This window comes from Cygnus olor, chromosome 5, assembly GCF_009769625.2.
Source record: "Cygnus olor isolate bCygOlo1 chromosome 5, bCygOlo1.pri.v2, whole genome shotgun sequence".
Taxonomy (NCBI): Eukaryota; Metazoa; Chordata; class Aves; order Anseriformes; family Anatidae; genus Cygnus; species Cygnus olor.
In genome coordinates, this window is record NC_049173.1 from 7,426,276 (window position 1) to 7,453,853 (window position 27,578).

General features: G+C 40.8%; 1 protein-coding gene and 1 long non-coding RNA gene across 6 annotated transcripts in view; one reads left to right on the plus strand and one right to left on the minus strand.

Moving 5' to 3' along the window:
• The window catches only part of PPP2R5E (protein phosphatase 2 regulatory subunit B'epsilon), a 77,252-nt gene extending 53,004 nt beyond the window's left edge, over positions 1–24,248 (minus strand). Inside the window, exons 1-3 of one of the 5 annotated variants that reach the window (XM_040557624.1) lie at positions 23,593–24,248; positions 21,763–21,860; positions 15,671–15,834 (exon numbers count right to left, since the gene is read on the minus strand). In XM_040557624.1, coding sequence (XP_040413558.1) covers positions 15,671–15,834; positions 21,763–21,860 — 262 coding nt within the window. In that variant the 5' untranslated portion in view covers positions 23,593–24,248. Of the gene's footprint in view, positions 1–15,670; positions 15,835–18,447; positions 18,759–21,762; positions 21,861–23,592 lie in introns of those variants that run through there. The other 4 variants (XM_040557623.1, XM_040557622.1, XM_040557626.1 and 1 more) reach the window with 4 other exon arrangements.
• Positions 18,755–21,758, plus strand: LOC121070458. Its single transcript, XR_005820090.1, has 2 exons — positions 18,755–19,395; positions 20,478–21,758. It is a non-coding gene; the product is annotated as an uncharacterized LOC121070458 (long non-coding RNA).
• Positions 24,249–27,578: the final 3,330 nt, after the last annotated feature.

The following is a 27,578-nucleotide window of genomic DNA, read 5'->3' on the forward strand; positions in this document are numbered from 1 at the left end:
CCGTAGGCCTTTCCTGTACGTTTAGGCATGCGGCACAACAGCTTCGCAAAACTTCTTCGTTTCCCCTCTCCACCCACCGAGAGGAAAAACACACCAAACATGCTGGGGTGGCACATTTCAGGCGTCCCACACAGCACTGCCAGGTCAGAAATGACAGAGCTAAGGAGCACTTACACTCCAGCTCAGCACCAAGGTGAGAAGCCAGGGCAGCTCCCAGGACCATCGTGGTCCAAAGCAGATGAAGAAAGCTCCCCCTCTTGGGCAGCACACCTCGTGTGCAGAAGAAATTCAGCAGTCCCACCACCCTGCTTCTGTGCTCTCAGATGCAGCAGTGCAAAACAAACCCCTTAGGTAAATTTTTACGGTGTCCCACCTTAGAAAAGCATTAATATCAGCACCGAGCTTTCTGAAAACTTCAAAAGACAACACTAGGCAGCTTTAAGCTTAACTTACATAATCAAACCCCGTATTATTCCCTTTGAAAATGAAAGCCAGTACATTGCATAAGCCAACACAAAAAACTGTAAGACAGGTGGGAAGATGAAGAAGGACTGGGTTGCCCCCCCCCAATCAACTCTAGCAAAATATTTGCAGCTGAACTCTACTTTTTTATTATTATTCAACACGATCAGCAAATAAAATCCAAACAATACATTTTTAAACCCAAACTCCTCTATCCGTCATAGTTTTCCCAGCATCTCTTCCAATCATCGCATGTTTTTTAAGCAAACCTAAACAGCTGCTTAATATTTTCAAGTAGTTTTGGTCCAGGTAGCATCTGCCAACCTCTTAGCTACATTTAGTATCCTCCCACAGCTGAAGCCTAACAGACTTCTCTATTGAGACTTAAATCAGCAGTCTCTTTGTCTCCATGCAACTGCTCTTTTACTGCAAATGGTACAGCAGTGCAGAAAGCACAGTATGAATTTAAGCAGAGAAGCTAATGCCCTGGTAGACAATCTCTAGCTGTCTAAAAGGAAAAATGCAAATTCCCACTTATTTCACTGCAAAAATTAAAATGAGATTCTGTTCGGAGTGGAAGTCAGTCCTGCAGGCCCTCCCTCCCCGTAACCACAGGGCATGGCATTACAGAGGTGCAGGAATTGACATTTGGGTGTTGAGATTCACACGCTGCCCACGCTGCTGGCCCTCCCATCCTGCCAGGGAATGGAAGCAGCGAACAGGGACCATGCTGCTCTACGTAGCATTTTTTTTTTTTTTTCTCCTATAAAGGAAATCTCTACTCACAAAAACAAGCTTCAGTGCAATTCAAATCTCCTCACAGGGCTCTCCAAAGTTTGATAAATGTGTAATCCCAAAACTCCACACTAATGTTTTCCTCCTGTTCCATGTTATAAGAATGTGGGGTTTTCAGTGTTATGCATGTTCCTAGACATTTGTAAGAACAACAAACATTAGGATTGCTGTGCCAGGTTTAACATTTCTGATCTTATTTGACGATACGAAATCAGGAACATTCATGTCTAACATCAACTATGTTTAACACAAATAAGGAGAAGTAGTGGTGGTGTTTGAAGGCAGGCCTGCTCTGGCGCGTGGCTTCATTAACAAATATTTGTGCTGCACAGGTTTGTCATTTAACAACACCACTGCACAACCCTCTCAAAACCCAAAGACCTCGTAACATCAGATTATTTGTCACTAAACAAAATGAGAAATCAATCATCCCCTGACAAATGGTACCTAATACCTTAGGATTAAACAAACATAGAAACCTGACCTTTGACAACTTGTTTTATTTAACAAATTTCAATTGCTGTCAATTACCAAAACATACAAAAGCAAAAGCAACACTTGGAAAAGAAAAAATAAGACAAACTATATTTGCACCTAACACTTCTGGAAATCAACATGCATCTAATGAAGTACTCTACCTGAAATTTACACAGGAAAAAAAGTTGAAATTTATACATAAAAACAGTTATTTTAAATAAATCTCTGTTGGGATTTAAATAATTCTTTTGAAATTTTGGTAGCTGGTTGTTTATGCCTGGTCTTCCCTTATAATCCTCCTGGAAAAAGGCACAGTTTACCAAGTCCATCAAGACAGATGCCCCTAACAGCACCAGTAATTTTGTTTAAAGGTCACATTTTGCCTATATGTAGGTTACAGGCAATTTATTTTTAAAAAGTTTTTCTCCTGCATACATATGACCACATTTATTCCAGGTAATGGATTCACTCAATCTCAAGTGGTCAATGCTAAAGAAACTGTTTTCTACCTGAGCCATGCACAGAAAAGTAAACATCTTTAAGTTGAATTCGATTTCACACAATAACCATAAAGAGTCAAAATAAAATAAATCAATTCCTTTCCCTTAACACTGCAGGAGATGTTTCAGATTAGCCCAGTGGTAAATTTCATCTTTAATTTTATCATAGTTCTAGATATGAAGTAACATAAAACTTTTATTATTATTTGTTCATTCTATAGGAATGAAAATACCAGTATTTAATTTTCTTAACTAGTCATTTCTTCTCTGTGGCATCTGTCAAAGTCTATCAATACTTACTTCAAAAACAGAATTCATCTTTCTAAGTTTTATACCCTCAAATTCTATCATACTATACTCTTCCTTATCCCAAAGACACAGTTCTGTAAGAGATAAAGTGGATTAAAGACATATTGAGGATTATAGATTATGCAGTTAGGACAAACAGAGGCAAGTATTTCAAACAGCTGACCCTACAGAAAGGAATCACATTCTGTTCTCAAGATGATATATAAAAATAGAAGGCACATTCCGCTAGGAAAATATTTACTTAATAATTTATCATTTAAGAACTACTACTGTACAAATTAAAGCGCGAAGACAGCAGATTGAAATCAATGTGTAGATATACATGCAATGGTAATGCAGCTTCAATTTTGATTGTGATTAGATTTACAGGTTTTGTTCTATTCTAGCACAAGAAACAAAAAAACACACTTCTCTTTATCTCAAAGCCCTACGTCTGAAATTGATTCCAACTCTGGGGGAACAGGAGAGACAGAGAAACTCAGTACTGCCGAAAAGTCTGGAAATAACAAGATAAAATTCTCAATGTATCCAACTGAAAAGCAATGCCAGTGAGATATAAGAATCAATTTAGTCCAGACATTAATAACTTCCTTAATGATCTATATGACTAAAATAGCATATAGACAACATCTTCTGAGGATATTAAACAGGGAACACTGAATAGTGGCAGTCAGAAATAATACAAAGGAACCTAAGCAAATTCCTTACATGGTCAGAAAATAAAGTGAAATTCAGTTTGGAAAAACACCAACTAATACTTCTGGGAAAAATAATCCCAAATATAGATACCCAATATGCACTAGAAACCTGGGAAACAACAATGCAAGAAACTGCATTGGTCCTGGTGCTCGAGACATGTAAAAGTACATAGGCAAAAATATCATTAAGCACTGAAAGCTTTACTAAAGAGCCCAACTGTAATGAAAAAAAAGTCTGGACTTTATTCTGTCATACATACCATCATAGAACTTTTCAATTAACTGTCTTTAAAATATCAGGGTTTTTAATTCAGAAGCATTATACATATCCAAAACCAAACATGAGAATACATTCACTTCCAAACTGTTTGCTTTTTATTGACCATGAAGCTTTGGCACACTTCACCACAAGTGAATCAACTCAAAGCCAAACAACTGAATTTCTGCTGTGCTGCAATGCCTTCATGCTATGATTGACTGTACAGAAACAAGTTGAGACCAACGATGTGATCACGTCAAATGAGGTCGCCTCAGAACTTACTCCGAAGAGCGTGTTAGTTCTGCTCTCTGCAAAATTCTTGATTAAGACAGTTTCTGCAATGGGAGTGGCTGTTCCTTACCAAGCAGAAGTAAAAGTAACTTGCTGAGAAGTACACTGATAGACACTTCAAAACCTGCTTCCAGCCACTTCTGTTTCTAGATATTATGACATTCCTTCATCAGGGCACTACCTTGAAAACAAGATTTTTACATTGCTAATGTAAATGAAAGTTTCACTCTCTCAGAACCAGCTCAGAAGCATCTGCAGAACTCCTAAGATTGATTTGGGTTTCTTGGGGGTTATCTTTTCTTTTGTAGAAGGGTTGCTTTGGGATGGGAGTGTCGGCGTCAGGAGTGGTAATGGGATGGACCTGTCCCACTTGTCATTTAGAGACATCTGAACCAAACCTTAACTGTGGCCCTGCTTACCCCAGCAGTAGGGAGCTCCACATGAGCATGACTGCGCCCATTCAGGATGTGGTAGGTGGGGGAGAATGGTACACAGAAAGAAGAGGAACAGACCTGTCCTGGGAAACAGGACACTTTCCTCCTGCCTTTAGAATTCCCTACTGTGAGGAGGAGATTAAATATTGAGATTTTCTAAAGGGACTGCTGTCTCTGTGTCTTTTTCTTAAAATACAGCATTTTTAACCTGTTATTTGGGGACATTATTTTTTTTCCTTCCTGAATTTAAGGAGGAATAAGAAATTTTACTCTGTGACCTGGAAGTTCACAGTAATGGGAGGCCGGGGTAAACATAACCTCAAGCATTTTGTTCCTTTCTCCTTCCCTGCCAGGACTCCCTTTGACTCATCACCATGAAGTGTCTAGACTTTTTCCAGGAGCCTTTCCACTGCTTAGCTTACGCCTAGCCCACAGCATAGATCCCGCTTGCTCATTGCTCTAATGAGAAGGGACTCACTGCAGCACTTTTCACTTGTGGCTTACAAGACAATCTAGCAGCTGATATTCTTAAGTTTACAACGTTAACATTCTTTCGTTTATAGCAATGGACACTTTTTGAGTTCATGGCATCCAAAACACAGATTAAGAGCACGCCCAATACACTGCCTCTTCCTCAAAGTGCACTAAAGCACTTCCCACACATACCTACAGGGTCTGCTACTGCACCTTGCCATCCAGCGTACTCTGAGACAAATAAACCACTCTTCCATGAGCCAAACCCTGTGTCAGAGCTTTAGGTACAATATCCATTACTGTTCCCAGAAGGACTAATAACCACTTCTCTCCATCAACCCTGTAACCAATAGGCGCTTTCTGATCCTACAAGCACAAACCAGAGAGGATTTTAATCTTTAATAAAATACCTAAGGTCTAGGTTTGGTCAAAAGCAGATAGAGATTTCTATTTTCTCTCTCTCTGTCTTGCCTTTTCCACCCTTTTTGCACTTTTGAAAGGTGAGAATAAATTTCAACCGCTGTAGTTTCTTAGCGCTGGGGGGTGGAGATTCTGTTTCTTCTAATAATAAACGGCAAAAAAAAAAAAAACAAGAAAGCACAAAGAGCATAAAGGCCAAGGAGAGCAATTAAACGAGGAGCAGAAGCCTGCCTTGCAGTGAGGTCTGCTTACTGCAGCAGAGGCAGGACGGCACTGGCACGCTCTTCGCAGGGTGGATCTCTCCCTGACGGGTCTCATCTTGCCTCCAGAAGCGCAGACAAACAACCGCCGTAACACGCTGACGGAACTTAAGATGATGAACAGGCTTTTTTTTCCTCTTTCTAAATACAGATGATTTTATTATATGGAGGTTTTCAATAAGCTCCGCAATCCACTCCACCTGGAACGCCTGGTTTCATATGTATGAGTGAGTTTTATCACCCTCTTGTGGAAAAGTAAGTGAATTGTATCTGTCAGAGGTAATGGGAAGAAGAAGAAAGCAGAGTAAAGAAGACAGTGATAGAGAACAAGCAAAGAAAAAGAAAAAGAAAGCATGGGGTGGGTGGAATAAAGAGAAATTGAAGGGAACGATAATAACTAGCGATGCAGGGTTCGGGTATAGGAAGGTGAGGCACTGTAACAGGCTGCCCAGAGCAGCTGTGGCTGCCCCATCCCTGGAGGTGCCCAAGGCCAGGCTGGATGGGATTTGGGCAGCTGACGGGAGGGGTCCCTGCCCGTGGCAGGGGGCTGGGACGGGGTGATCTGTAAGGTCCAACCCAAGCTGTTCGACGATTCTAGATTGTGCCACCTCAACTCTGGCCTGCAAAAACTATCCCAAAAACGTTCTTTGAAAACGCCAAAAGATAACCAGCTGCCAAACTGACTCTGTCGGTAACATTCACTCTGTTCAACAAGCATGTTCACTACGCTGGCTTCAAGTATTGCCTTAGCTGCAATCATCTTTTGCACCTTCTCCATCTTTGGACGGAAAAATGTATTCTGTATAAACACACACAGTTAACTGCTCTAAACTGAGTTCAGAAAACACTTGCTAGACCGAATTTCTTTTTTAAAAATAGACTGCATGGAACATCTATGCCCTACTCTTGGAACTTGTCAGCTGAGAGGACACGAGCTAAACTTGTAAAGTAATGAGAGTTCAGGCAATCACATTACATCCTGCTGGTTAACATAACAGAAGAGAATATTTAATTGCCCTGAAGTCTTGAACCATCCTTTCTTCTGTTTCTGACCATCCCCAGTATCAATTTGTAACATTAGAAATTTTATTTACACTAGTCTTCCTTTACAACATAATCCACATGACATTCAAAACCTTGAAAGTAACAAGTTTATTGCAACCTGTATACAAAAATTTTAACATATAAGTTTGGTACAAGCACACACAAGAAAGAAGCAAAGGAAGTAAAGATGATGTTAAATAAGATTAATGACACTGGACAGAGGCACAGAAACCCCAAGCAAAAGAAGAGCAGCCAAGAGCAGATAGGTATCACAGGCATGGTGAAAAGCATTAAGGGATGAAACCAGAGACCACATCCAACACAAAACACAGTTATTTCTTCTTAATAACACTAATCTTTTTCTCATGCTTCTCAAAAAGTTACAGACCCATTACAAATAATAATGACAACAACAGATCTTAACTATAGGATAAAAGAATAGCTAAAGAAGTAGTTTTCCCCCCATTACACAGTGAAGTATATTTTATACCTAGGCACCATTCATAATGAACGGCATAAAACGGGTACCTGTGCAAGCTGCATTTATTTCATTGCTTTAATGAAAATCTGACAGTTGAGTACTTCTTCAGACAAGATACAATTTCACCTTACCCTTATTCTTCACAAAGGTATTAGATTTTTCTTAATAAAATGACTGTATGCGAGTACTTAACCATTATCTCCAACTAGGGGTCAAGTCCTAAAAATGAGTACTTTTGCCACAAGGTACACACAGTTATCTGCATTTTATTCATCATCCCAGAGATACCACTGATGATTTATTTTAACTTCAGCAAAATAACCATCAACTAAGGAAGGTTAAGTTTATGGCTGATGTTTTGCAGCAGATACATTTATTTAAATTCCTAAAATCTTCAACTTTTAATGGTCCAAAACCACTGAATTAGGCACAAACTTTTATAATAACAAACTGCTTGCCTCCACCTCTCTTTTAACTTGCTCAATAGTGAAGTCCAACACTAAATTACTGAAAGAAGCTCTCCAGGTCAGGGAACACATGAAGCCACTGTTACAACAGAGCTAGCAATATGTCCAGTGATGTTCAACAGACTTTACAGCAATCTGCTGTTCTATTTCTCCTTCTAGGAAGCTACTCGGAAAGGATCCCTTTCTCTTTCTCACTTTCTGACCGTTTAACCAGGTTCACCAACCCCGTTATGCTGTGATCCTTCTCTGCCACAAACTCCTGCAAATGCTCGGGAAGGTGCCAAGCACTTTACATTCAGAGGAAACTCCCCCAGTTAACCTGACATGTAGATCAGAAAGGGCAAAATGGTGTCAAACCTTAATAAATTGTGTAAATGCAAAATAATGATCCTAATAAAAACATCATGAACTGTTGAAGTGTTTTATAATGAAATTATTATATACTTTGTTTTCAAGTAATACAATTTAATACAACAGTTAATCAGTACGAGACATGCTGTGACTTCAAAAATGGAATTCCTATAGGAAAAATAAACCTCCTATAGGCTGAAAATATGTTGTTACATTAACTACATGTAAGAACATGTACATTTTCAAAATTATACACACATTACTATCAACTAGAGAAACCTATTGTTCAAGAACCCTACAACAAACCATTATCGTAAATCATTACTACTTTTGAACAAAACCAATTTCCCTATAGCTTGACTTCAAGACTTTGCACAAAACAGTTTTTCAATCAAGTGCAGTGACTAAGCACGCAGAAGTATTTTACACTAGTTCTTTGGACAGCTACCATATCTTTTCAAAACACTTGATACAGATCCTCAGGCTGCACAGCATTTTTCCCCCCTGAAAACCACACACAGAGAAGCCACCAACCCTATGCAGAAGTTCACCCCCGTTTAAGTTCCACTGATTCAACTGTTTGAGGGGGCACGGGGTAATAAAGCAGACCACTGAGATTATGATGGCTAAAAAAAGAAGAAAAAAAATCAAGAAGGGGGGAGGCAGAACATATTTAACAATCCGGTTTACACTGTGGCCCCAAAAACACTTGCCTCAGCACAAATGAGAGGCAGCGCACTGGGGCGTACTCTTGGAAACTTCTCAAAGGAGGTTTGCAACCAGAATAAAAACAGGAAAAAAAAAAAATCACCTAACTGCATCTGCAACAACCACCACCACAGTCAGTGAGGGCTAAAACTAAGATAAGCCTTGCTGTGGACTTCTGAAAGAAGACTAACATTTTTCTAACAGATTTTCCTGAAGTTTTTACGAACTAGCATGCATCTATTTGGTAATATCTTTGAATTAGATAGTTACAAAGATCACACAATTCCATAACTAATCCATAAACGCTTAACCCTACCAAAGCTCATTGAACTCAGCGAGTCCTCTCGTGTGTTTCAGTTAAGAACTTCTACACGACTGAGCCAAAGAAATAGCAGCAGTTTGAATGAGCAAACTGTAGGTGAAATGAAGTTACCCTGAACCTAAAAATAGTCGATCGTCCTCCTCCCACTCCCCAGCAAGCACAAATAAAAGCGCTTGTTTTTCAGGGAGACACACGCTTCTGATGGACGAACACGAAGGGCCTGCCTCCTTATGACAGACCTTTACCAATGAACAGTAGTAGTATCCCATCACAAGTACTGAATTTTTAAAAAATAAATAAAAGAAAATGAAATAAACTCAATACCTAAACTTTATACGTGACATTAAATAAACATATAAGTTGTTTATATACACAGATGTGTATTATACACATTTAATACATGTAAGCTCACATTTTTATAAACACACACAATTCCAAAGCTATGGAAAACATACCTTTTGTAACAGTAAAGCTCCATATCATAATCAATTATCAAGGTAGCACTATGCTTCAACAATCACGTATGCTACACAGAAATGACTGAATGGCTAAACCAGAATTTATATTTGTCAAAAGTACTTTGGGAAAGGAATATAAAGGAGGTACTTATTACAGAAACAGTAGGTTCTATTACAGACCCATAGGGTTACACTTGGACACAGAAAACTTGATTATTAAAGAAATAAATAATCCTGGTAAGCGTATTACAGAGACATGCAGGAGAAATACAGACTGAAAACAAATGCTTCTGATGGTGGTTAAATCTAGACATTCCTGCAAAGAATTATCAAGATTTTAGACTTGATCTTATGAATAGTACAGAAATATATCCTACGCAGTGATTGCAAGTCACTTTACAAAATAAAATAATAAAGAAGAAAGAGGTGGGAACGATCATTCCTTAACGTTTCCAGGAGGTGGATTGAGAAATTCAGAAAGTAAGGCAACTACACTCAAGGTTTGGGGGCAGGCTAAAGGAAAAACCTCCAGACCTAAATAGACTTAAAAACACATAAATAAAGACAACTGAACAGCAAAGACCATTAGAACATCGGGGCTAAGCAGAGCGGATTTCTCAACAACTGCAGTTTCACTAACACATTGCTGGAGTAAGAAGTTTTATGTTGGTGTTGTTTATTTATTTTATATGGTCTTAACTTCCAAGTCAACATTTGTACAAATGCATGTTTTCTACAAGTGTAGTTCTACAAAACCGCATTCCAGATGTGGGAGACAACAACAAGAAGTGAAAATTTCAAAGAGAGAGAATGTAATTGGTGTATGGCCCTCTCTAAACACTACTAAACAAACAGATTTCAGAAACAGAAATCTTTAAGACCATTGGAGGAATTATTCTACAAGCACCAGATGTTTACAAAATTAAAGAGAAGTTAAATATAAATTTATGAAAGAATTGCCAAGAGCACAAAAAAAAAAGTGAAGATCTTAATTATCTATGACAGGAACCCCACACATTTTAAGGCAAATAACAGGGACAAATCCTTCTCACTTTTGGGATTATGGCCCTTTTCTCAAATCTTACACTGAGAGGGCCTATTATGTCCAGATTTACTTCAACCAAAACAAGTGCAAAATTCTTTATAATAGTCCCAGGACTGATGTTTGATTTACCATTGACTATGTACAGAACAAACCAAGTTCCAGGGTTTCTTCCAGACAATAATTGAGGAGTCCTGGGATCTATTACCAATTATGGAAACAAAGCAAAATTTGATTTTGGAAAGTCACAGCCATCATGAACCCACGTTCTTGTTTATAAATTAGGAGAAAGTATTTAGTTTAGATATTTTATTCATAGTTCGTTGGTATTTGTAAAGCATTCCAAATTTCAGAAATGGAGACCAGCACAGAAATGACAAGCAGCCAAACCCCCATGGACGTCAACAGAAAATTGAGGCTTTCTTCACAACTCAACTTTCTTACAACTCAGATAATAATATACATTTCCCATATGTACAATTCTGAAGGTGGTATTCTAAAAACAAACAGTTTTTTTCAGTCTTAAATCTTATGATAAAGAAGATATTTTTTAAAAATCAAACGTAGTTATGTTTGAAAAAGGTGGTACACATCTTGCAATTCTCACTTAAGCAGAAGTCTTCTGGAATTGACAGGATTTTTGACTACTTAGGACCTACAGCATTTGACCTACAGATAGGATTCTTATGAAACGCTTATAATAAAATCTCACCTATAGGGAAATAACATAATGATCAAAAGCAAACAGCAAGTAAAAGATTTTCCCCTTTTGACTATGCAGTGCTCTTTTGTTGCCACTACAGCAGTTCTTTAACACCATGGAAACTATCTGATAAATGTATTAGAAGCTCAATAAATTTCATAATATTGAGGTAGCAAAGCAATTGGTATTGTTGACAGAGAACTTCTGTTCTGAGTGCCTATTTTAATGAAGAAACATTATCTAAAAATAAAAATTATATTTGAGCTGAGGCCTGTTTTCAACAAAAACATGAGCTAGTTTTAAAAAACCTGAAAGTAACTACACTATATTTAGACCACTGGAAAATGTGGAAGAAGGATAGGAAGCAAGAGGCATACCTTGAAATTAAAAAAATGGGATAGATTGTTCTAAAATTTGCTAAAAACAACCTTCCGTACTTGTGTATGGCTTGCTTTACCTTATTCATGTATTTTTGATATGAATGAGGGGGGAATACTGTGAATTACATGCTAGCTTTCTGCCCAATTTCTCAAGATGCTCAACATTTATTTATAAACCATATCATCTTTTCAATCATCTGCACATATGTCTTCATCCCTTGGCCACTCCCCTACTGTTACAGGTACTGGCACAAACAGGACTGAACTCCCTCTTCCGCTTTTACAGGTAATGCTGAATTCGGTCTGTTTTCACGTGTCCAGTATTACAGTATATTTTTTCCATCTAATTGCTTTCCAGCATTGCACTCCTACTGTTCTTCTGCTCAAGACTTCCAAGCAAAAAGATTATCTGAACAAAATGAAAGTAAAATCATCTTCCAGTAAGCAACACCCCTTGCCAGTGCACATACAATACTACCTTCCACTACAGACCAAGCATGATTTGAGGCACGCCACAAACTTGGTTAACAAACTTGGTGTGGATTTGGCTAAGGCACAGAGGTGGATGTAGGCATTTCCAGAACAGGGCCCTTCACCAGCACTGCCCTTCCACAAACCAGCTTCCTAAGGGACCTGCCAGCCCTGACAGCTCTTTAAAAGCAAAGGCAAAATGTGAAACCATAATACAGTGCAAGATACACCAGGCAAGAGCATGCAAACATTTAAATACAAGTGAGACTGAAACATATTTAAGAATTCACACATTGAAAATGCAGGACAACTGCATCACAACTTCCATCAGCACTTCTTGTCCCATTCATCTACACTCAAAACAAAGGAGCAAAGGCTGCTTTCAAAATGTTATATTCAACATCACTCATCGTATAAAAGGGAATTCCAAATTAGATTGAGTTACAGTGCAATAAATAACAAAATAATTAAATTATCAGAAATGTTAAGTCTTGACTGTAGGAGATCACAGGAGATTTTTGGCTTGGAGCCTTCCAAAGTCTGAACAGAGCCCAAGAGAGCCTCAGAAGGCACCTTGCATTTTATAAATACATCAAGTGTTTGTTTACACAGCGCTAAACAATACACACACTTCTGCTAATTAAAAAAATAATAGAACACATGGTAACAACTTCATTTCCCTATACTTTCTCTAACTGGAGGAAGCAACACTGAAAACTCTACTTCTTCTCACTACATTTCCTAAATAGCAAGTTATCATTCAGACTTGTCCATAACACTGAAACATATTCTGTCTCCTATTTCTCTTTCCTGCAAGATTTTTATTACCAAATGAACAACAACTCTGACTTATCTGTTTTTGCAACACACTCATGTATGTTCACAGAAAGCAGCAGGCTGCATTAAAACACTACCAAAACAAGCCATTTCACTATATATGACTCTGTCCCTGGGGAAAGGAATGAGAGCAGATAAGATGTGACAGATGTGTAGTCACGTCACTTAATACACGACTGGAAGATGCTCAAATCATTATGGTGACAGGAGCAGCATAAGAACTTGCAAAGAATGGACTAAGCATTTATCTAGTTTGCTGCATACTTGATTCTTGTGATTAAAAAATGATACCGAAGTCCATGCAGATGCTTCTCTGAGAGAAGACAGCCTGCAACTGTCAATAGACAATATATTTCTACTAAAAAAAAAAAAGAAAGGAGCATAGCATGTGTGGTTTTGTCTGCAGAACCCATCCATCACAAACATAAAATATGTTTGAGGTTGAATTCAAGGTCTGTCCTCTAAAACTTTCCTGTACTGAAAAATTCTAAAGAGGTTTGACTAAACTTGAAACTTACCCAAAACAAGAAGTTTAAATAAACCTAGCAACCGTAGATCTCCAAACTGATCTCATTCTTCAGGGTCTTAAAAAAAGCAATTTTGCTGATAGCTCTTCTGTTTTGGTTTGAAAGACCCAAATAATAAGGATAAAATTGGAAATTATATGGTTACTGAATAAAGTAATAGGACTAGTCACTTGTTTGAAGGTAAGTGCAATCCTAAGACTTTAAAAGATAAGGACTTCCAGGCAATTTTCCAGGAAAAGAATAACAAATGCAGAAGAGTTTTGTTTTCTCACTCCTTTCAGGTTAAATATTCCTAGTTGTCACGAATATCAAGAACGTTGATAGGTAGGTCAAGAACATTTCTAAAGAATAGTGTAGTATTTAATTGCCAGTGTCCCTTCAGGAAGAACCTACACCACTGCTGTTTCAGATTGTTAGGCCCAAATCCTACAAACTGACCTGCACAGGTAGATCCCTGTGCCTGTGGGAATCCACATTAAGTCAGAGAGGGAAAACTAACTCACAGGATCAGATTCTTAATTTGAAGCTGGACCACTGTAACTCATTATGACACTAATCATAAATGTCTCAACAACGCTCTCTGCACCCCATCTGTTTTATCTTATTATAGTTTTATATCTCAATCCATGGGACTAGCTACAGGAGTCAAATTAAGCACCTGCATATGACCTGCATGTGTGCTCCTGCAAGACCAGGTCCTCAGACAAAGTCAATGTTTTTCCTATGTTTGAGAACATCTAGTGTGTTCCCTGAAAAGGGCTACACAATAGAGTAAAATAATTTTAACATTGATTTATTCACTTATACAAATATAAATCTAAATGTTTGCCAGTCATTTATCCATTTAACCCAAAGAATAAACTCTATTCACATACTTAAAAATACTAGCTGATGCATTTCTGAGAAATGATCAAAAACAACCTGCAGAAGCATAAAAGTGAGTTTTCAAATTATTTTAAAGGAGCATTTGCTTCTTTATCATACTTTCACTAAACCACTGGAAAATTTCATAAAAGCATATTCGCTGCAGACTACAAAGTCAAAAATCCACCAGTGTTGACAGACCCTGGGCTGAAAAACGGCAAAGAGAGGAAGTGTGCTCCAGAGTCACTCCAGGCCTACCCTGCTCTTCTCTCCAAACGGGTCAGAGTCAGCCCCAGCAAGGTGCAGTTGGATGGACCTTGCTTTTGTCCAAGCATGGCCATTTGGGCATTCTCACACACATCCCACAGAAAGAAGCCCCAAATGTTTCAGTAACAACTCCAGCAGAACAAATCCTACAATCTAAGTTTCATTTAATTTAAAAGACACATACATATAAGGGGTATGTGCTGGGTTTTTGTTGTTGTTGTGTTTTGCCTGTTTATTTTCCCTCAACTTCTCTATTCCTATGAAGTAGCATGGCTAAGAACCAACCCAAAGTGCAATTGCACATCCAATATGTATTTCTGTACACTGATTACCAAATCTGTCAAACAGGTAGAGGATGGGACATGGGAAATCTACATGCCCACAAAGCAAAAATGGGACAGGCCTCATACTAAACCTATTAACCCTGTTATTTTCCAGAATTATCAGTATCAACTGTGCTTAGTTTCATTACTTGTAATGGGAAAAAATAGCAATGAAAAAAAAATCTAAAAACCAAGTAGAACATTTAAGAATTCAGTAAAAGGAAACACATCTGGAAGGTGATTCCCTCTTCCATACCAGCCACATGCAATTCTCAGAGGTGTTGTCAGCCCCTGGATTTGTGCTGAAGTTCAGTGACGACTAGGATTTAGGGGAAGCATTCAAGATATTACGGAGATATCGGCATCCTTTTAAGAGCTGTATGCTGGATCATGATTTTCTTTCCCAAATTAGAGGTTAAATTTGCCAGCAGAAACTCATCTGGAGTGGGAATATGCAGGCTGTCCAAACAGTAGTGTCTTGCCTAAGACCTGATTGGCAGAATCTTTCCTCTTGAGATGCTGTAGCTCATGGGACCTTTCAATTTCCAAACCCAGCAGAAGCCAGGAGCTGGGAGTTACCTACTCACAAATGCTATCTCCTCAGTAATGCTTTGCTGTAGATCATTCAAGACCTGCCTGCGGGCTAGATTTGGCACCAGGGCCACAGGTTGCAGGCCCACACGTTACAAGGTAAGATCCTAAAAGTCACACAGTTTCCCTCTGCTCACAAATCAATCTGCCCTCTCCAAAATTATTGTTCATTTAGCTCAACTGCTGAGCAGTCTGTGTGCCTTGAAAGTTCAAGTCATGGTACGGGTTAACATTAGCATTTAAAACTTCCACAAGTATCGCAAACAATTACCACACCCTCAAGTCACAGATAAAGTATTTTGTGGAGCTTAAATACATACATTTCTGGCATGAAACGTTCCTCATTACTGGCAAAATTTCCCTGTAATTTCTGGCAATAGAATACTTTGAGTTTAGAAGTCAGCTGTAAAGTAAAATTGTTTTGGTTTTGAATTAAAAATCATTCTTGATCTTACCTTTCAGCAGAGGCAGGGGAGTTAACTCAATAGGCTTGCCCTGAGACCTAAACTGGGAGGAGCTTTGTGACCTCTTCTGTCTGGCTTTCCTGACGGACTTCCGAGAAAATCCGTCTACTTTATCCACTGATGGAGGAGTAGTTGGTGCTGAGGACATATCCCTACTGAAGGAAAACAAGTATTACAAACATATTCCAAACAGATGAAACAGGTAAAGATTAATTTAAACTTTCCCAAGCCCTCACTCTTTCTTTACCGTTCTCCTTCTAACAATTTACCTAGACAGAGTTTTAGGAGAGAGAACCCACCAACATATAAGCAAGTCTTATGGAATAAACTTAATGGAATACTGTAATTATTCTTCTCCCTTGTTTCATCTGCCTCCACTTGCCAAAAATCCTTCAACAGGAAAAATTCAGACCAAATGATGACGTTATTGTGTCACTAGAACTTCATACACCTGTGGACTTGACACAGGATGGAAGCCTTAAACTATATATTGTCTGGGACAAAGCACCTTGAACTCATGCTGTGAGGCACCATGCAAGCTAAATAATGGGTACTTGAAAAGGTACGAATGTCTTTTTCACAGCAGAGTCATCAAAATGCTTAGGATAAAAAAAAAAAGGACAAAAAAAAGTTTATTTACCACACCTCCAGATAAGATTTTGCAGCAACATAATAAAGTACAGCAGAAAGTCCCGTTATGCTGCACAATTGCACTAACACTGACAAAGTTCACATACTGCTTGTTTACTCTCCATTTTAAAAATTCTCAGTTTTTGTACTGAGTCTCTCAACACACTGTTACTCCATGTTCTGGCATTTCTGTAATAATAGCAGTGTGGTAGCCATAATAGTTCTAAGGGCATAAGCCAGACAAGGTTTGCAGAGAGAGGCAGAGAGCCAAGTAAAGGTTTCTGCAAGCAAAAGTTTGTTTGTTTCCCAACTCTATCAGCTGGTCTAAGAAATAAGCACTGCTTCTGCCTATAAAGCAGGCCTTGGTAATGCTGCTGTAGCTAATTCCATACTCCTCAGAAAAACTGAAAGGAAATATTTAAACAGTAAATTCAGCCATCCAGCTACTGTATTTACCAGTCTTGTGCCGGCTGCTAAAAAGACCTATCACATCTTGGTGCAATACGGGAGCAATACTCATGGAAAACAAGAAAGGAGGAATTTCAGCCTACATACTTCAGGCAGTGCTGTGTACAGTTAACTTCACCAGCACGTGCACCTCTACTGAAATCCACAGAACTATCCGTGTTGATAGCACGACGAGCAGCAAGAGCAGTTGTGTTGATTTCAGCAGGGCTGCGCGCTCGTGCAAAGTTAAGCGTCGGCATAAGCACTTGCAGGATCAGGGTCTTAGAGCGTGTCCTTGGAAAGCATTACTCATCCTCAGTGTCTGTTGACTTCAATTACCAGTGACTCGGAGCCTGAAAGAAGTTGATTCCCCAAGATCGAGAGCACTTTCAAGTACTTTTTTTATTAAAATATTTGTTTACTCGCGTGCTTCAGAAATTATTAAATCCATTGAAACAGACGTTATTTGGATTTGTCTTTTAGAATAAAACCTTTGGAAAGCAGGATTTACTGCAAGCATAAACAAGTTCAGAAAGATAAGAAGTGTTTAATGCAAAATTATAGATATGTGCACTAAATCTATCAAAAATGGAAGTGCAAGCTCCAGAGCTTCTTCAAGGAAGCATGTGCAGCACCCAGATGCTAAAGCGTGCAGCTGGCATTACAGTAACAAAAAAAACCTTACACCATCTTTTTTATTTTTCCTGAGATATTCTCCACCACCAACTTATACTTTCTAAATATAATATGCTATCAGCAACACGATCCGGTACATTAAACCAGCCTTGTTTATCATCTGGGGGGAAAAAATGCCACCATCACCAGGGCATTCAGGCCCCAGCCAAAATTAATAAATAAAAAAAGTCAGATAAACTGAAATAGAATGGCCTGTACTTCAGCAGCCCACTTCTAAGATTTCAGCAGTCCGCCAAAAAACAGGAGCCCAAAGTTACCTGTTACATAAAGCAAACGCTGGGGATATCAGCAAAAACATATACGTAGAGCCTGAATTTGCTGGCCTTGTTTCATCTCGTCAAAAAGATTCATCTCCTCATCACGTGCATCACTGAAGTGTAACCATTTCTGCAGGGATGCCTGCGCCCTCTCGCAAAACGAAATTACCAAAATAATAATAATAATAATAATAATAATAATAATAATAATAATAATAATGGACAGCAACCCAAGCAGATCACTTAAACTGCAGGCTCATTGTGTCAGCAAGAAGCTTTACTGACACTTCCCTGCTGTAAATTTAGTAACAGTTTTCCTAACCTGCTTGATAAATTATTAAAACCTCATTCTAATTCAACCAGACTACATCCCGGCTAACAACCTTACAGTAAACACTGATCTCTTTTTTTTCCTCCCTCCAAACGAACCCTCGCTCCGCTGAATACAGCACGGCGGCGAGCCACGCTATTTCAGCGAGGGGAGGGGAGAAAAAATAAGGTATATATACATAAAAAAAAAATAAAAGGAGGTTATTGATTGTGTGAGGCAGAGAGCTGCGGGGCTGGGGACACGTTCCCTTCACCACGGGGGCTCGTTTCGTGTGCTCGTCCCGGGGAGGGGGGGGGCGGAGCGGTGCAAACACCGCCGGGGAGAAGCCGAGGGGGCCCCGGCCGCCTCCTGCCCGCTGCCATCGGCCGTCCCCTCCCCGGGGCACCCGTCCCCCCCGGCTCCGTTACCTTGACCCTCCTGGTTGAGAAGCCGGAGACGGGGCGGGGGCGGGCGGCGGCCTGAGCCGGGCTTCGGCGGAGCGCGGCCGCTGCTTGGCGGCTGCCCGAGGGCGGGAGGCGCCGGGCTCGCTCCCTGCGGCGGCGGCGGCGCCGGATCCTGTACGCCCGGAGCTTGTAGTACGGCCGCAGCCGGTACGCCGGGAGCCCGGAGTAGGCCCGTAGCCTCGTAGTAGGCCCGCAGCCTGTAGGCCTCGGCGTTGGCGGCGGCCTTCCCCCGGCGCAGGGCGGCGTTTGGCGGCGGCTTCAGGCGCGGGCTCCGCTCAGTCCCATGCACTCGGCGCGGCCCCTGCCTGCGATGGCCGCTGCCTCGCTCTCACATTCCCGGCGGAGCCCTGGCGGAGGGGGCCCTGAGGAGGCGGCTCGGGGGGGAGGAGGAGGAGGAGGAGGAGGAGGAGGAAGAGGAGGAGGAGGAGTGCGGGCCGAGCCGAGGGGGAGCAGCGGAGCGGCCGGGAGGTGAGATAGCGACGGAGGCTGGCGCTGCGAGGGGCGGAACGGGGCTGGAGCGGCGGCGGCTGCCTCAGGAGAAGCGGGGGGGGTCCCGGCGGACGGCGGGGTCGCGCTCCGGCTCGCTGCTATTGTGGCTCTCAGCGGGCTCCGGCCATGGCACTCGCTCGCTCACAGCCTCAGCGTTGCTGCCGCCGCCCCCCGCCCGCCCACTGGAGCCGGCCGCCGGGACGCGCCGCCTCATTGGCGCCCGCCGCCGCCGCCGGGACAGCCGGGAAAGGGGAGAGCGGCCCGACGAGGAGGAGGAGGAGGAGAAGGAGGAGAAGAAAGGGGCGGCGACGGGAGAGCGGTGGCGGAGAGCGGCACCGCCATCGACCTCCTCGTCCCGCGGCGGGCAGGAGGGAGGCGGACGAGCGGCGGCCGCCGCCGCCAGAGCGAGGCCCGGCGGCTGAGGTAAAACCCGGTGATTCTGAGGTAAAACTTGGTAATGCTGAGGTAAAAAATGGTATTTCTGAGGTAAAAAACGGTGATCCTGAGGTAAAAACCCGTGATCCTGAGGTAAAGTCCCCGACCCTCTTCGCGATGAGCGCCGCGGGGCCGCCGGAGGACCCGGCCCGCCTCCGGGAGCGGGGTTTCGGCACCCCCGTGCCCCTTCCCGCCGGGTGGCTGTCAGGGGAACGGGCTGTCTGATTTCGCATTTTTTCTCTTTTTTTTTTTTTTTGGAGTGTATTTATATGTATAGTTGCCAGCACGATGAGCGGTTGTAGGTGGCATCGAGGATTATCATCGTTTTGTTTAATTTGTTTACATGAAGGCTTGATTTCTTTCAGAATACAACTAATGGTGTTAATATGGCTGCTGTGTTTAAAATACCATCCACTATTGCCCTTGTATTTCTGGCAGAATAAAAAAAAAAAGGAATCAAATTACCTACAGTCCTTCTGGGTTGATACAGCCAAAACCTCCTGATGTACAGTAATTTTTCATGAATTGAGCTTGAGGGCAGTTTGTGGACTGGTTGTTCTGGTGGGTCAGTCACGTCCCTGTTTGTGACCGTACCCTGAAAACTACAAAATCCTGCAAAGGGTACCCAGTTTTTGTCCCATTCAGTTGACTCCCCTGCTACGTGAGCACCAGTATAGGTATAATGGAGGAGCTGGGACTGTGGTAGAGGTAACTGAGATTGATTTTAAGCTCTTGTGAACCTGCTTTCAAAATTACTGATTTTCAGTCAGGTAAGTTCCCTGGTCCAACTCACATTGTGGCCCTAAGAGGAAGAAGGAACAGACTAAATAAAAGTTCACTGCTACAGAAGGATAACCATGATAGACATGAACAGTTTTGCCTCACATCTCTCAATGTGCCTCTTGCATATCTGAAGAAGCATGTCTCCCCTAAATTTTATTATGTATAGACTGAACAATTCTACTTCTCTTCAGTCTTTCTTTGTGGGTTTCATCTTTAATCCTCAGAACACGCATATTTCTTTTCCCTGTGTTCTCTGAAAAACATCCACATCTTATTTTGACCTGCAGCACCAAGACCGGATACAGCACTACAGTCAAGGCCTCAAAAACACCAGCATCTGCTCTGTCACGCCCATCACAGACTATGTTCCTGTTTACATATGCCAATACAAATACTTTTCAGACAATGTGATTTATTCACAATATTGCTGAGCTGTTTTACCCCTGCATCCATTTCTGCTGACCTACCAAGCCAGTTATTTCTACTTCAAGTAGACAGTAATGCCACTTGAGAATTGATGTATTGCAACAGTCCTAATACTTTTCCTTCGTTTTTATTACTGGACAGATGGACAATCAAGCAGTCAAGACATCTTTTAAAATAAAGTTCTGTGCGCCTTTAAGTCAGAAAACTGTAAACATGTCATCCTTGTAAATCAATTGCATTCCTCAGAAGTGTAGTTGAAAGACCAAAATTCAGCAGAGATTGAACTGTACCATGGTTACAGAATGTGTAACTGAATTTAAAGGAGAGATATGTATATAAGTAAATTCACTTAAACCAACTTTGCTAAAATAACCTAAATGCGAGCAATGGCTTGTAACAAAGAATGTAGGTCAGTTTGGTTTTTATACTAACATAAGGTAAAATTTTGCAAAAACACTAACTTCCTGTTGCTCTGATCAATACGGAACTAAACCTGCAGATGCACATATTTGGCTTTGTTAAGTGTACTTAATTCCATTAGTTTTGTTTGTCAGCCTCACATGGTAATACTCAGATTTATTCACTGGCCTGTGCACTTCTTCTGGTCTGGACTGAACAGTGCACCGAGCAGCTCATAAAATTACTGACGGCAAACTCTGTAAAAGGGAAGTTGTAGCACAGCCTGATGGCTAGACAGGCTTTGTAGGTGAAGTTGAGCATGGCATGTTAAATGGTTGTACTTGGATTTCATTTCACAATGGCAAGACCAATCGTTGCGAAATGCTAAAAATCTAAAACTGAAGCACATGGTACGGGTATTTATTAAGGTCCCTGTCCTAGAAGGGATAAAACTCAAGACTGCTTGAAGAGCTCCCAGTGCAAGTTCGCTGCCCTGCACACAAGGCTTTATACTTGTCGTTCTGTCGTTGAGGAATAGCTATAGAATTAGTTCTTCGGTACAGCTGAACAGGGTGGTAAATAATGCATACAGATAGTTTGTCTTCTCTGAAAACTGCTTCATGTGCTATGGTTTAGTCCATTCTGACCGTGTAAAACATTTTTATGATGCTTTATACTTGGTGATATTTGTATGGTAACAACTCAAGAAAAATACGGGGTTTATCAGTGAATAAAGAAAAATCTTACCTCTTTTTTATCACTTGGCCAGCGGAGTTTACAGAGTTGCCTTCCCTTTTTTTTCCAGGTTGCCTTCTTTTTTCTGTTGTGGTCTGTAGAATCTCCATCTGTAAGGAGATTTAAGATCACAACATAAGATACAAATGTAAAACTCCTTGTATTTAAAAGGGGCACGGTTACTTGTCTTTCTCCTATTCCCTGTTTGGTCTATATTTTGTAAAGTTTAGTATTTTAAAAATGATTACACAGGTCCCAGTGTAATGGAGAAGAATGCGGTGATGGAGAAGAAAAAAGAAAAAGTACTACAGATATTTTACACATCTGCATATTTTATACGTGTCTGTATAAATCTATAAAATATCAATTTGCAAGAATAAAAATGAACTGTCATCAGATAAAGTTCACAACCGATGGCTCACATACAGTGGGCCTATCTATAAATAGGCATGCATGCAATACCTGCAACCCCTCCTGAAGAGCTACAAAAAATAGTAAGTTTTTTCGGTCACTATTTCTCCACTGCTGTCAAGGGCACAGGACGAGCCTACCTTTTAAAAGAAGTTACACTGCCTTACTGGTCTACAAAAGGGGTTTTTAAAAACAGTTTAGACGGGAATTTTCATGGCCAGCTCCTCACCAGCTATGCACGGGCCTTTTTAGCACCCTAGCAGTCAGAACAGCAGTTGAGAGTCCTCCAGAACAGAGTTTTTGTACGAGTGACTCAGATTTGTTCTGCTTCACGTTTTTTGGTGACGGAAGTTCCACTATAGACCATCTGTTATGGCCACCCAGGCAGGAGTACGGAGCTCACATCCACATTGGCATTCTGTCTGCTCTTTACATAGAAACTTATCAAACAGGATTGCTAAATAGGTAACGCTGTGGAAGTCTTGCTCTGCTGAGTGATAAATATAAATGGATTTAGCTGGAGCTTGTAAATGTTTCACGTAGCACATCCGACATGTATTTGTCTACAGAAGGGGTCATATAATGCTCCATAAAGGATCTCCTGTATGTCAAAAGGAGCATTATCGGGGTACCATGGGATTAGTTCAGATATTCCCTGTTCCAATACTACTAAGCAAGAAAAGACATGATCTCCCCAGAGAACTAATTATTCAGACCAGCAGGAAAAAGACCAGAAAGAGAAAGTATTATGGAGGAAGCAGCAGTGCTGTTTGAAGAGGCAAATCAGCATGAGCACAAGGCTTTTCTGATGCATCTTTTAACAAAAATGAACACAGTGGAATACAGCATCAAAGTGACTGTCCTGCTCCATCAGTTTGATGAAACAGCACAATCTGAGAGTTTTTGTTTGCTATTGAATCAAATCGGTCTGTAATGAAAAAAAAAAACCCATTCTATTTTGGCTGTTTACACCGCAGTTGACTTCTGATTTTTATGTTTCACGTTTTGGAGAGGAAAGGTATGGCCAGCTTTTGGCCAACATATATAATTGCCGTGCCAAATTTCTGGCATAGGAAGCCTGTGTTATTACATAGATATTTTGCCTCCCGCTCCTCCACATCTCAGCTCTGCGATAACACTGTCAGTGCCCTCAGGAGCCGAATTCCTGATAAACTTGTGGGGTGAGGATTTTAGGGTCATAGACACAACTACCCGAAGGGGAGCTAACTCTTCTCTGTTTATAGACACTGCGTCACTAGAAGTCTGTTTCTGTAGTCAACATGGTAAGATAAGTAGGATCTTGCTCGCCTCTGCAGCTGGCTAGCTGCCTCCTCCTAACACAACAAGCGAGCTGCTTTCGCTTATTCCCCAATTACCTTTTTTGTTCTTTTTTTTATTAAATCCTTCCCCTCCCCCAGCTTCTTTACTTGCCTTCTAGCCTCAGGTGCTCCTTTAGGCGTAGTTTTACGGGTTTTTTCTTAACTTCCCTTCTCTGCCTGTTTCCCTCTGCCTGCTTCGGCTGATTCCTCTCCAACGGTCGCTGCCCAACTGCCTTTGGGGGTTCCAGCGCTCCACAGCCCTCCCCAGGGGCAGCCACACCTGGCGCTGCCTCTGGAGGCTGGAAGTACATGTGGAAACAGAGTATCAGCCCATGTTACATTGTCCCCTGCACCGCCAGGCTATGTCTGAATCCCAGCTTGAAGAAGTCCTCCTGTTTCTTCTTCCGTTTCTTTGCTTTTTGCTAAAGTCTCCTCGTTTCAGTTATCTCCCAGTATAAAGCTGTCCACTTCTGATGAGCTGCTGGCCTCGCCAGATGAGCACCTCTCCTTTGGCCCGGCTTCTTCATTGTCACACTCCAGAACGAACAAAATGGGTACGATACCAGTGGGTGGTCCAGGTGTCCAGAACACGTGTATGTCACCTGTATGAACAGCTCTCAGAGTGCTTCCCGCAGCTCCAGCAAGGTACCTGTTGGTTTCTCTCCCAAGCTTAGTGCCTATCTGTGGTTCTAGCCACAGCTGATACTAGAGATTTTCCCGAAGTACAGAGGCACTAAGGACTGAGTAGGCTAAGATAGAATAATTTTGTTTTGAAAGAGAACAAGCGAGTGTTCTGAAATCTGCTCTCACAGAGGCGCAAACAACATCGCTTAGTGGCTTGGCTCTGGCCAGCATTGGGTCCCTTTTGGAGCCGGCTGAAACTGGCCCTTACCTTACAAGCGGCAGGTGCTGGATTCTTCTCACAGAGACCACCCCTGCAGCCCCCAGCTACCAAAACCTTGCCACATAAATCCACTACAGTCCTATGTCACAGCTTTAATGTTTAGATACTTTTCAATTTAAAGTTTTCAAATAATGGCAAATAAAAGTGTACATTTATATGCTGTAGCTCAGCATTGTAGGGAATATTTAACATCGGGGGGAGTCTTAAAGCACTTAAATAAGTTTAAAATTTAAGTCCTGATGGGTTCGAAAGCTTACAACGTGAACCTGGGCAGAGGAAGGGGCTGTACAGGTGCCAAGGGCATTTCCACAGGCTTTTTGAACAAACTATTAGAGACAGCAGGAGCGGAAATACTTGGAAGGAAATGGCTGAGTGTTAGTTACAGGTATAAACACAAATCCTCGTGGGAGCCTGCTGCATGCGCAGGATTGCCCTCACACTGAGCAAAACAAAACAAAGAGTTTGGGAGGGAGCAATGTGTTTTCCAGCCTTACCTTTTCAGAAAAATAATGGGCTAAAACATGGCGGGGGGGGGAAACACAACAAATAAACAGCAGAGGCAGGAATCAAGTGGGATGATAAGCTTAGTTCACTTAGTGGTGCGTGTGGTAGAGGCAACTTAAGAGACTGCAGTCAGTGGAGGCCATAAAGTATGATTTCTTTGCATAGAAAATCAAGATATGGAGCAACTCACAGGAACATTTTAAGAGTGGTGATGAGATTACAGTGAAGGAAAGGGTCTTACTTCAAAGGGGCCGTTGGCCTGGAGAAGGGAAGAAAACAGCCAGGTGAGCAGAATGCCTTCTTTCCATATAAGAAATACCACTTTATAATAAGGATATTTTCCTTGGAGCAGCGATCTCAGCAGGGAGGAAATGCCTGGTAGAGCCTGGGTTGTTGGACATACAGGCACGTGTTTTGTTATGACGATGGTGTGGTATTCCTGCAGCTGCAAAAGTGGTTGCTAGTATCTTGTCTGGAGCTGTACTGCTAAATCAAAGGTGAAGAACCAGACTCCTGAATATCCACGCTGTATAACTGTTAGCTTTGGCTGTTTCTTACACTCAAGTAGTCCCCTCTACACCCACTGTGAGGGCGAGCCATAAACAGTACGGGTGCAAGCCCCTCAGTGCTGCTGTCTGTTCCCTGGCTGGCAGGTATAGCAGTAGGAACATTACCTGGAGAGGAATGTGTGAATACTGCTGGAATAGGAAGGATAGGAAAAGAAAGGCTATAAGAGCATTTCAAAAAATCCAAATCCACTGTCAAGTTTAAACAAATAGGGTAATTTTACCACTGAAAAAAATACGTGAATAGGAAGGCTTGTAGTTTTTTACTGACCCTCTACAGGAATTGGAGATACCATATAAATGATGAGCAAGGAAGGGATTGTCTTCAAATGAGAACAGGAACTGGAGTTGAAATCAGAAAGCTATGAATCCTGGAAAAACACAGGCACTGATTAGATTTAGATGAAAAGTAGCAAACACCTAACTAAGCAGACCACACAAAACTAGATAATTGGAACAAGAACAGAAATGGTGTTCTGTGCAAGTGCTGGAAGTTTAAAAACTTAGTTGAAGAAATGAGAATTTCTCACTTTAAATGAGCATACTGATATAACTGATTTCTTTGGAAACACTGAGAAGGAATAGTATTCAAAACTCTCACATACTTGATGACAAAAAAGAGACTAGAATATTAAGGTTAAGAAAGGAATGGAGAATAAAATGGGAAACATCATTATACCATTGTACAAATCCATCATGCATCCTTATCTTTAATGCCGCCTACCTTGATATAGATTGGATTTAGAAAAAAAAATATGAGAAGACTGAAAGTTAGGATGGCTTGGTGCAATTACCACACAAGAAGGGGATTCATATACAGGGAATCTTGAGCTTGAATTAAAAACTAGAGTTTGAATTTGGCAGAGGTCTGTCAATATCTTTGACGGAGTGGAAATGGTGAACGAGTGACTTATTTTTCAGAACTGTTCTGTATTATTTGTTCTTGTGTTATCTGACAAGATGAAATAAACGACCTTTCACATCCAATTACAGAGGCAAAAGGTATGAACATATATAGAAAAAAAAACATGCTGAAGAACACCAAGGAGATTATATTGTCCTTGGACTTTAACATGCTAGCATAATTGCGACATACGTTATATATACAACACATTAATGAGTTTAGAAGCTTATCTGCCACTAAATAAAAATGCACCATGATAAGCTTTCTATAGAGAAGTCTAGAAACCAGATTTAAAGTAGGATAACTCAGTAAACATAGAAGAATTTGAACCAATATAAAATCTGTAATGTGTTATGATAAGATTTGGCTTATTACCATTATTAAGTGGCTATTTTAGTACGCTATCCAATCCTCATACTTACAGAGTTTTCAACATTCTCCAGTGTCAGGTAGTTCCCAGAAGGATTTATAGCAAGAATCTATAACCAAGACTTGAATGAGAGAAGATCAAAAATAGAACTAAGATTTTCTCTTTTCTTTTTTTTTTTTTAAGAGAACGCAAGTAGGAGTTAAAAACATGATTTGCAAAAGTACCACCAGACACCTCTGGAAAATTCATTTTAAGCTATATTTAGTACATTCAAAGAAATTGTGGCTCCCACTTGAGCCATATCAGCTCAAATACAGATAAAAAATAATCAGACCACATAGACTGTTCACTCATCCTGAATAAATAAATATTTAATGTAATTGTGCACTTCTGAGTCATGTTTAGTTCTGGTATGTGCCTTTCGAAATGAGTTCCTACTTCTAAGTAGATTCACCTCTTAACTGCAATTCTATAGGTGTACCTCTGCACTTTTTATTTAAGTGCATTTAAGTTTAATTTAAGTCCATTTATTTAAGTCCAGCAAAAATACATTGGACAATGACATTCTAATAATGAGAGCCTTCAGTACACAAATAGCTAATGAGAGCTCTTCAAATTAGCTCTTCCCTGCAAAGTTATTTTAGAATAATTCCCATGTCTTACTGGGTTTTAGTGATGGGCTTTTCAGACATTTTTTATTTGTTGTGTTAACTTTGATGAGCGTAGTTCTTGAAAGGTTATCACCATCTCATAGTCTGAGTGTGAGATGCTCCAAGGGCAGCACCTGGCTGAGTCCAAGTTCAGTGGCTGGCTGAGTACAATTTTACAATGAGATTTTTTTCTCTTTTTA